At 40.3% G+C, this 11,099-nt stretch overlaps 1 protein-coding gene across 1 annotated transcript in view; it reads left to right on the plus strand.

The window, feature by feature from the left end:
- Positions 1-1,631: 1,631 nt before the first annotated feature.
- Positions 1,632-11,099, plus strand: part of LOC138971079 (uncharacterized) — a 10,839-nt gene continuing 1,371 nt past the window's right edge. Inside the window, exons 1-7 of the mRNA XM_070343681.1 lie at positions 1,632-1,898; positions 2,859-2,908; positions 4,464-4,565; positions 5,861-6,111; positions 8,059-8,173; positions 9,074-9,742; positions 10,717-10,852. Of these exons, the coding sequence (XP_070199782.1) occupies positions 1,816-1,898; positions 2,859-2,908; positions 4,464-4,565; positions 5,861-6,111; positions 8,059-8,173; positions 9,074-9,742; positions 10,717-10,852 (1,406 nt within the window). The 5' untranslated portion in view covers positions 1,632-1,815. The remainder of the gene's footprint in view (positions 1,899-2,858; positions 2,909-4,463; positions 4,566-5,860; positions 6,112-8,058; positions 8,174-9,073; positions 9,743-10,716; positions 10,853-11,099) is intronic.

Consider the following 11,099-nt stretch of genomic DNA (forward strand, 5'->3'; position numbering starts at 1 on the left):
ATTCTTTTTTCATCAAGACAAGATCAGTGCAATTCGAAGTTGTGAAAGTTGGAAAAAAGAAAAGCCCGGCAGCAGGGTCACGCAAGGGTCGTAGCAGACGACGCCGGGTTTACGCGGCATATCGCCGTTCCTCTCAACAGTGAAAAGCCATCGCTAGAGTTCTTGTGAACCACAGCCGTTTGTTTCGTGCATAAAAACGTGCTATTGTAGATAAGCTCACATTGAGTCGCATTCAAATGACTAACTGACGACTACATTGTGAAAAAGGGAAACTGGATCACACGGGTTCACGATGGCTCAGGGGTAAGATAAACCAAGCAAAAATAAATTCTTTGAAAATTGTTCGCTCTTTACGGAGGGCACCTAGGATGTTCTCAATCGGTGAGTGTTTAAATGAAAGGGTGTTTGTACTGTGTGTAAAAGCCTGACCGTATCTGTGATGGTTTACGGGAGGCTTACTGTGCCTTTAAGTTGACACGCAAACAAATACAATAACACAAACGTGAAAAAATAGCAATGGTACTGCATGTAAACTGCATGCTGTGATGCTTTAAACAAAAATATAATACGCTTAGGTACAAGATTACCACTGTAACAAGTGCACTTACAACTGGAGATAAACAGGTGTCAACTATGAACAGCCTTTGTTTGTCAAATGCCTTGCTAAAGAGACGAAGAGTGGAAAGCACGTACCTTTACAGCTGAAGGGTAACGATATGCACAAATAAGGTAACATTAGCAATGAATGTCTTGTGTTTGTTTTAATTGTCTGCATCTAATATGTGATACTTCAATACAGAACCTTTGCTAAATGATTATTGTAATTACCTAATAGATGCACATGACACTCCAAAGCGAGAGTGTTCGCCTTGTGATTCTTTCAACTGTTTGATATGCGTTTCGTCAAACAGGAGATAATGCATTCGAGTGCACATTTCACTCTATTGCCAATGGAGCAAATTGATAAAAACAGGTTGGATAAAAACCTGCGAGAACCAGGAAGTGTAAAGATTAGCAAAGGCTGTGTATGTGTCCATACAAACAGGCACTGTGTCAAAGCGACGTCTGTTAAGGCGATGTGTGGCACTAAAATTAAACTTGGAGAATACATGGAATAACCTAGTTTTCTTGGTAGTTATTGAAGTGACTTATAACAATGAATGAAAAATGTGTAAATATTAATGGACACAGATCACCGTTTCTATGAAAACAGCCGCCATATTGGATTTCTAGGAAACGGTTTTACAGCGACATCATACATCAAAAATGCATGATATTTGGCACAAAGATACACATGACTGTTATCTACAATCATAGAAAACGATATGTTTACTAAAGACTACAGTTGAATTTATATTATTTTTTGTAACCGTATATTCACTAATCCTTATTTCAAAAATTAATATAAATTCAACTGTAGTCTTTTCTCAAATAATCGTTCTATAGGATTGTAGATAAAAGTCATTTGTGGCTTTGTGCCAAATATTAAGCATTTTTGATGTATGATGTTGCTGTAAAACCGTTTCCTAGAAATCCAATATGGCGCTGTTTTTAGCAATATTCACATATTTTTCAATTCTTTTCATAAGTCACTTCGATAACTACCCAGAAAACTAAGTTATTCCATGTATTCTCCAAGTTTAATTTTGGTGATTTTAGTGCCTCACATCGCCTTAAGCAGATGGGATGTCAGTGACTACTGTTGTCGCTTTCGTTTCTTTATTTCTGTCTATAATTGAATGCTGCTGTCGTGTCTGTTCAAATCAAATAGTTGCTGACGGTCTCATGTTGTTCTGGGGGCCCTGAACAAGAAAAATGATATTAAAACTATGGCTGTGCACTGCTTCTTTCCTTGGGCCGATTGTTGTCGTGAACAGTGCCTGCAACAACACTCCAAGGTAAGAACTCATTTACTTTTTTGTTTCAAATCAATATCTATTTTATTGTGCAATCTTATCCAAAACGACCTGTATTACAAAGACATTGGACAATGTAAAAGTGTTGGATAATACGAGCATGGTAGAACAATATCCACATACCAGGAAATTCAGCGAACTCTCTCTCTCTGTCTCTTTCTCTCTCTCTGTCTCTCTCTGTCTCTGTCTCTGACTCTCTCTCTCTCTCTCTCTCTCTCTCTCTCTCTCTCTCTCTCTCTCTCTCTGTCTCTCTCTCTCTCTCTGTCTCTCTCTCTCTGTCTCTGTCTCTCTTTGTCTCTCTCTCTCTCTCTGACTCTCTCTCTCTCTCTCTCTCTGTCTCTCTCTCTCTCTCTGTCTCTCTCTCTCTCTCAGTCTCTCTCTCTCTCTGTCTCTCTCTCTGTCTCTCTCTCTCTTTCTCTCTCTCTGTCTCTCTCTCTCTGTCTCTCTCTCTCTCTGTCTCTCTCTCTCTCTCTGTCTCTCTCTTACTCTCTCTCTCTGTCTCTCTCTCTGTCTCTCTCTGTCTCTCTCTGTCTCTCTCTCTCTCTCTCTCTGTCTCTCTCTGTCTCTCTCTGTCTCTCTCTGTCTCTCTCTCTCTCTCTCTCTCTCTCTCTCTCTCTCTCTCTCTCTCTCTCTCTCTCTCTCTCTCTCTCTCTCTCTCTCTCTCTCTCTCGCTCTTATTTCGTTGTTTTTAATGTTTTGGGATGGGTTTTTGTTATAATCAGTTCTTGATATCAGGGATTGTTTTACTATTTTTATGATTTCTATTTTAGATAAAAGAGGTTTTCTAGTAAGTGTAAGTACATCTTGATAAACATTCACCAGAAACCTGTACGTTTGGTTATTAGTTTGAGCGTGTTTATCAAAATATTCCGTACTTGTTGTTTTAACTGTATGTTGGAGAACTTTGTCGCTGTCCTTGCAGCTCAACTTTATTTGTTACAGAGATTCAGGTTGCCATAGGAACAACAACAACTATGCAAATGACACTACAGGTAAACAACATTATTCTGATTGTATGAATTTAAGATCCGATGAATTTTGTATGTTTTATTTTATGTCAAAACTGGAGCATGACAAGACTCTGATTGAGTGAGTTTTACATAATTATGCTTATGTAGCCGTTATAAGAATAGTAGCACAATTTTATTTCATTTTATTAAAATGTTTTATTTTATACCAAAGCAACGAAAAGGGTTTATGTCAGTTGTATTGAAGTTTTCTTTGTACGTCCGTGCGAGTTGTTGTGTGTGTGTGTGAGTGTGTGTGTGAGTGTGTGTGTGTGTGTGTGTGTGTGTGTGTGTGTGTGTGTGTGTGTGTGTGTATGTGTAAGTGTGCACATGTAAGTGTGTACATATAAAGATCAATAACCAAAAAAACAATCATCGCCGAGACAATCTTCAGATAGTCTCGGCTAACCTGAAGACCGAGGCGGGTCAACCTCGTCTCCGCGAAGCATGCGACCGAAGTACTTACTGGACCTATTTTCTTCTATTCTGAGATCATTTTTAGAGTAAACATGATATATGTACATATTTTTGAATTCAGGAAAAGATGAAGAATACAATGCGATCAGTTTTAAATCTGTAACGGAAAAATCAATTTTAAGGACAACTTCAGTGATCAAACTATTTAACTAATTTTTAAGCTTCCAAGCTGAAATGCAATTCCATAGTCTGGACTTCGTCGAAGATTGCTTGACTAAAATGTCAATCAATTTGGTTGAAAAATGAGGGTGTGACAGTGCGGCCTCAACTTTCACCAAAAGCCGGATATGACGTCATCAAAGATAGTTATCAAAAATATGAAAAACACGTCTGGGGATATCTTACCCAGGAACTCCCATGTGAAGTTTCATGAAGCTCGGTCCAGTAGTTTTCTCGGAATCGTTCTTTTATATATAGTTTGATAACGACTGACTAAATGTTTTTATATCGCTTCACGCGACTTGTTTATTTTTCGTTTAACGCTAACCGTCCAGGTCAATTATACAAATTAACTCGTTGCAAAACTGTTCTGTTCGACTCCTTGTACGAAATACAGTAACACTTTTTGGCTCACGAAGTGTAGCCTATGCGATCGTAACTTTGTCTGTCTGTGCGTGCGTGCGTATGTGCGTATGTGCGTATGTGCGTGCGTGCGTGTGTATGTCTGTGGTAGAAACTTTAACATTTCGTCATTTGAAGACGTCACATTATGGCGTAAGAGGGTTAGACGTCACGCGAAGGAATGTCTCGGTCATTGTTATTTTGAGCGGGCCGAGACTATTTGGCAGTCGTGTCTGTAAGTAGGCTACATGCAGACAGACAGATCTAGATCTAGTGTCTCTCTTTCTTGCACAGTGTCACCAATGCTTACTGTGTGTGTATGTGTGACGGAGTGATTGAGTTTGTGTTACTGTTTGTCGATTTCTTACGTGAGCCTTGAAGGCTTCGCCTCTTTTCTTTATGGATAAACGCCTGATGCGTAAACGAGAGCCAAGGGAGAGCAGTGCGGATACTCGCAAGACGTACAGCAATTTTAATGTAAACCATTCTTTTCATTTTACAGATCATTCAACTTCTGCTGTAAACTGTAGTTTTGCGGGAAACCTATGCTGCTACAGAGAAGGGTGTTTTGACGATGGTATGGGACACTGGAACACATCGAACGGTAATGTTCAGTTTTATCAAACCTGCAATGGTATTATTCGGGGGAAAGAGATGCTGTTCGTGGCTTTCTGCTTTTACTTTCTGTCTCTATGCCTGTCTGTCAGTATGCCCGTTCGTCTGTCTGTCTGTCTGTATCTCTCTCTCTCTCTCTCTCTCTCTCTCTCTCTCTCTCGCCTCTCTCTCTCGCCTCTCTCTCTCGCCTCTCTCTCTCTCGCCTCTCTCTCTCGCCTCTCTCTCTCTCTTTCTTTCTCTCTCTCTTTCTCTCTCTCTCTCTCTCTCTCTCTCTCTCTCTCTCTCTATCGCCTCTCTCTCTGTCTCTTACAAGGACAGATTGTAAGACTAGGCAATGCCTAAAATCTCCATCCTTTTGTAATAAAGTTTAATCAATCAATCTCTCTCTCTCGCCTCTCTCTCTCTCTTTCTCTGTCTCTCTCTCTCTCTCGCCTCAATATCTTTCTCTCTCTATCTCTCTGTCTCTGTCTCTCTCTGTCTCTGTCTCTCTCTCTTCCTTTCTCTCTCTCTCTCTCTCTCTCTCTCTCTCTCTCTCTCTCTCTCTCTCTCTCTCTCTTATTTTATTTGTATTGTATTGTAACGGAACATTGGACTCAGATGATTCCTTTATTATTCCAGACATAGCAGTGCACGAAGTTGGTAAGACCTCGAGAATAAAAATGCCATGGGTCCCGACAAAATCTCTCCTTATTTGTTGAAATTTGCTCTGCCTTATATTTTGGAGCCCCTTGTCTATGTTTATAATTTGTGCATAAAGCAAAACACATTTTCGAGATACTAAACAGCAAAAGTTGTTTCACTTCCTAAAGGAGGTAATTAATTTATCCGACCCTGATAATTTCCGATCCATTTCTTTGTTGCCTGTCTTATCCAAACCATTAGAAAAACATATCTTTCTATCTTAAATAGTTTTTGGGATATTGTTTTTAAAAACCACAAGAAAACATGTTGACATTTTGTTAACTTTTTTAACAAAAAATTATGAATATTTGCACACCAACTGTGAAGACGCATTCTCAATCAGCACTTTCATAGCTATGATTATATTGCCTTCTGGTCAAATGTGGCATCTCGAAGCGAAACCAAAAGAAGTGATTTCTAGTGAAATCTCAGGTAGGTTTGCCCCCCTAATAGGAGAGATAACATTCTTGATATTTTTCAAAAGCATTTCGTCGTCAAAATGGACATATTGAAAGGAAATTGTTGCAGTGGAGGCTCAATTTGATGTTCTGTTGGGGTGTTTTTTTCAGTCAAAACCTTGTATAATGTCTGTTTTTCTTCAAGATTATGCAAGTGTTGAACAGTACTCTGGAGGATGTGGAGACAACTCATATTCCGTTCTGGAGTCTCGCTGGGTGAACTTTTGGACCACATCGTGTATAGAGTATAGTTACGACGGAATCTCGCCGTACACGCTTGATGTGTTTCTTGCGTTCAGAAGCGGTACTCACCTGTCAGTGAAGACAAACCTTGTCATCTTCGGTAACAACAGTCTTCAAACTGCACAATTTGAAATCGAAAAAGTGACAGGAAAGGTATGATAAGCATGGAAGTTGGACAAGACTTACCTTACGTCGATGTTTAACTGGAGTTGCCTCATTCGTGGTGGATGGGATAATTACACGAGATGATAGTCTAGAAGCTGACTTTCAAAAGGTGAAACACCCTAAACGTTGTTTGTTAGAAGCAAACATCTGCTTTGAACTTGCAGTTTAAACATATAGTTATATCCCTGGCATGAATGTCACTTCTGAATTTCACTTGTTTGGCCGCCATGACAGTTTTCAAAATGGCGGACGAAACCGCCATGACTGAGCACATTACCCCTTTTGTGAACACGACAGCCAAGGACGACTGCCAGAGGAATAGCTTACGTAAACATGTCAATATCAAAGTAGACACACCCCATACTTTCACCATTCTGAACAAACATTCTTACAACCAGAAGTCCAAACACATTATTTACGGTTTAGTCCACGTAGAGTGAAATAATATTCAAATAGAACCTTTCAAAGAAAAGCAAGTTATATTCAAATAATGAATAATAAACAAAAGTTATGACGTAAAACAGGAAAAACGAATGATGCAACATTCAGATACTGATAAAAATGGTTTATGGGCCAGGGGATTACTTCCCTTGACCTACCTTTTAAACCCCTACATTCTTTTGCTACTTATACTAATTCGAGGCAGTAGAATTTGAATTATATCATATCATTTGTGGTAATGGCAGTTTTGGTCAAAATGTAATTTTCCCCCCAAGTGCTTTGGTCCCATTAGTGGTGTGTTAAATTCTCATTTCAGATGAATTGAAGTGGGGTTTTTTCAGTTTCTATTACAGCAATAGAATATTTAAACAGTGACTATATTTTCATCACAAATAAAGTGCCATTAAGATGCAAGAGACGTTTAGTATGATCAGTGTATTTTCCGTCAAGAAGCCAATTCAAACTAGCAAGATAGATCCAATGCGACAAGCAACAGACAACTCTTAACTAATGTCCTTTAAATCGTTCAGTAACATGAGAAGTATAATCATGAAACCTTAAGTGAAGTCATTGATACCTTTAAAACTCTTCATCTGTGTCCATGAACTACATTGGAAATAAAGCTTGTAACATCAACTTTATACAAAAGCGTAATATTGAGCGGCTAAAACAAGGTTTCAAGCCATCATCTCTTTTTTGACACTAGTACAGAACTGAGCAGTTGTCCTATTAGTTCGATGTCCACTACCCACTTAAAACGAATACACAGTATTGAACTCTGATATTCGGCAGTGATTTTAAGCGTTCTCTTGCTTAAAATGATTCTGATCATGTCCCTGAGAGGGTCTTTGTTCTGTCCTATCGTGTAACGATTCCATGATCAGAAGCCCGAGAAAGAAACAAGAACCGTCCTACCTTCTCAGACCGTCATTAGACGTCCAGGAAAAAAATCCTTGTGGAAGAAAGAAATGCGTGGCGCAGCACAATAAGAATCTAAAGCGGGTAACTCCTTTCACAGAATAAAAAGTGGACCCATCAGCGTGAAACGTCTATGATTCTTCAGGGTTTGTTAGTCTCTAAGGGTTCATGGGATTGCGTAACATCTCATGTAATATTCCACCACTAGGTATGAGGCAAATGATGAGACGTCATGTGAATGATTAATATGTTTCCATCACCAACGGAAACTCATTCTCAAAATAAGTTGTGTGTGTGTGTGTGTGTGTGTGTGTGTGTGTGTGTGTGTGTGTGTGTGTGTGTGTGTGTGTGTGTGTGTGTATGTGTGTGTGTGTGTCAGTGCGTGCGTGCGTGCGTGCGTGCGTGTGTGTGTGTGTGTATGTGTATGTGTTTGGGTATGTGTGTGTGTGTGTGTGTGTGTGTGTGTGTGTGTGTGTGTGTGTGTGTGTGTGTGTGTGTGTGTGTGTGATATTCATCAGTAGTGTCTGTTAAGACAATTTGCATATCACGTATTAAGAAACGACGAATACTTTTCAGATTCAGTTCAGAGTTCGAGGCGGTGGGGGACAAGCTGATAATTCAAGTCACGGTCTTCAGCTTTTTTACGTCAAAATAACCGAAGGACGCTGTGAATATCAAGATAAAAGACTATGTAGGTGTATGTATGTATGTATGTATGTATGTATGTATGTATGTATGTATGTATGTATGTATGTATGTATGTATGTATGTATGTATGTATGTATGTATGTATGTATGTATGTATGTATGTATGTATGTATGTATGTATGTATGTATGTATGTATGTATGTATGCATGCGTGCATGTGTGTGTGTGTGTGTGTGTGTGTGTGTGTGTGTGTGTGTGTGTGTGTGTGTGTGTGTGTGTGTGTGTGTGTGTGTGTTTGTGGGAGTATGTAGGTGTGTGTTTGTGTGTTTGTATGTGTGTGTGTGTGTGTGTGTGTGTGTGTGTGTGTGTGTGTGTGTGTGTGTGTGTGTGTGTGTGTGTCTGTCTGTCTGTCTGTCTGTCTGTGTCTGTTAGGTTTATGGATTAGTTTATTGTGCACTTACACTTTCTGTCCGGCATGCTAGTCCGAGCCAGAAATTATAATACAGGGTTACCCCCAAAAATGCAACCCTCAAACATGCTAATAACTTTTACATCTGTTGACCGAATACCTTTATATTTCGGGAACATTACCTTTAGCCTATAAATGATTGTTCCACAAACTGGCAATTTTGTATATCAAATGGTCTGACTTTTGTGCAATTATGAATTTAAAATAATGCACGATAATCAACCCAAAGTCACACCGAAAGTCTCAGGGCTTGGAAACATGAAAACACGCATGCAAGAAAAATAAAAAGAGGTAGCTCTCTACTGTATGGCAGCTCGCTTTCCCCAGAGAGAAAGTAACCCGAATTTCTATGAGGGTAACCTTACAGGACTATACAAAATCTTATAGTTATACTTATCCTTATCCTAATGTGCCACTTATTAACACATTTGCATTTGAAGCTGCCACTTACTAAATCAGGTTTAATTTTGACAGCTTCGCCTCAACATCCTGAAGTCTCCGATCCATCTCCATGCGATTTGGTCACGACAACTCTTCCTACTACACAGCACACGACACCTAGCACCACAACTCCTCTGACTTCCCCATCCAAGGACGCGTCGACCTCTTCGCAGCCACCGTCAACAAGTAGGAACTCTAGTTTCTCGTCATCATCGTCTTCACAGCAGCCAGCTGCTAGTACGAGCTCTGCTTTCTCGTCGCCATTGTCTTCACAGCAGCCAGCTGCTAGTACGAGCTCTGCTTCTTCGTCATCATCGTCTTCACAGCAGCCAGCTGCTAGTGCGAGCTCTGCCTCCTCGTCACCATTGTCTTCACAACAGCCAGCTGCTAGTACGAGCTCTGCTTCCTCGTCGCCATTGTCTTCACAGCAGCCAGCTGCTAGTACGAGCTCTGCCTCCTCGTCACCATTGTCTTCACAACAGCCAGCTGCTAGTACGAGCTCTGCTTCCTCGTCGCCATTGTCTTCACAGCAGCCAGCTGCTAGTACGAGCTCTGCTTCATCGTCACCATTGTCTTCACAACAGCCAGCTGCTAGTACGAGCTCTGCTTCCTCGTCACCATTGACTTCAGAGCAGCCAACTGCTAGTACGAGCTCTGTCTCGTCGTCTTCGCAGACTCCGGTTACAGATGGAATGACTTTAGGTATAGACTATCTTCTTGCTAAACTACAGCATTGCTATGTGGTCGTATGAGCGCTTTTTGTGCTTCCACACTTGTGTTTACCACCAGTTTTTATTTCTACCAAGAAAAATTTCTGAACGCGGGTTTTTTCGTTGTTGTGTTTTAACGAGTATAATCACGAATTCCTTTACGATAGCTGTACAGACGTATGCTTCTTCTCCGGTCAGGGAAAGCTATGTCGGTTGTAGGTATGTTAGACGGGCGCTGTGGCGGGGTGGTAAGACGTCGGCCTCTTAATCCGAAGGTCAAGGGTTCGAATCCCGGTCGCGGCCGCCTGGTGGGTTAAGTGTGGAGATTTTTCCGATCTCCCAGCCAGGTCAACTTATGTGCAGACCTGCTAGTGGCTTATCCCCCTTCGTGTGTACACGCAAGCACAAGACTGACTAAGTGCGCACGGAAAAGATCCTGTAATCCATGTCAGAGTTCGGTGAGTTATAGAAACACGAAAATATCCAGCATGCTTCCTCCGAAAGCGGCGTATGGCTGCCTTAATGGCGGGGTAAAAACGGTCATACACGTAAAATTCCACTCGTGCAAAAACACGAGTGTACGTGGGAGTTTCAGCCCACGAACGCAGAAGAACAGAAGAAGTAGGTATGTTAAAAACCAATAACAAACGCTGGACCTAACACTGTTTTAATAGGTACACAGTTTGTTTATTAGGTTTGGAATAATTACATCATTTACCAGAATTATAAATATCTGTCAGCTGTGAAAAGAACAGTGTCTGAAGTGGACAAGGACTGACATAAAACCCTATGATAGACATTTTCAATTAAAAAGACGTGTAAAAATAGCCAGAGCAAAATATTTTATCAAATTAGAAATTGTAAAACAAAAATATATAAAATTAACACTGTTATAAAAAGAATAATCAAGGTATCGTATCTCCATTAGATTTAACCATCCTTGAGACATTTTTTCCTTCTCCCCAGGGAAGTCAACAGAAATGACGGTTGGAGACAGATATAGTAGCAGTAATGTTGGTGTCATCCTCGGCGCGTCGGTTGCCATTGCTGTGGTTGTGGTTGTCATCGTTTTGATTTTCTACAGAAAAAAGGCCCATGCCAGGTAACAGGAAAAAGTGATCTATTTAGTCGTAGTTTGTCGTGTACAGTGCTCCTGTTGGTAGGTGACCCTGAACAAAGTTACTGTTCTTGGTTTTAAATATTACAAATGCCAAGCTAAACATCAGCTTTAGTTGTTTTTTCGGAGCAAATTCCAGTACGATCTAATCACTTTTAGTCAGATTATGAAAATTTTAGATTGTAAAGTGAGTGAGAGAGACAAACAAAACATGGCAAAACAAGACAAAATC

This window comes from Littorina saxatilis, linkage group LG7 (assembly GCF_037325665.1).
Source record: "Littorina saxatilis isolate snail1 linkage group LG7, US_GU_Lsax_2.0, whole genome shotgun sequence".
NCBI lineage: Eukaryota > Metazoa > Mollusca > Gastropoda > Littorinimorpha > Littorinidae > Littorina > Littorina saxatilis.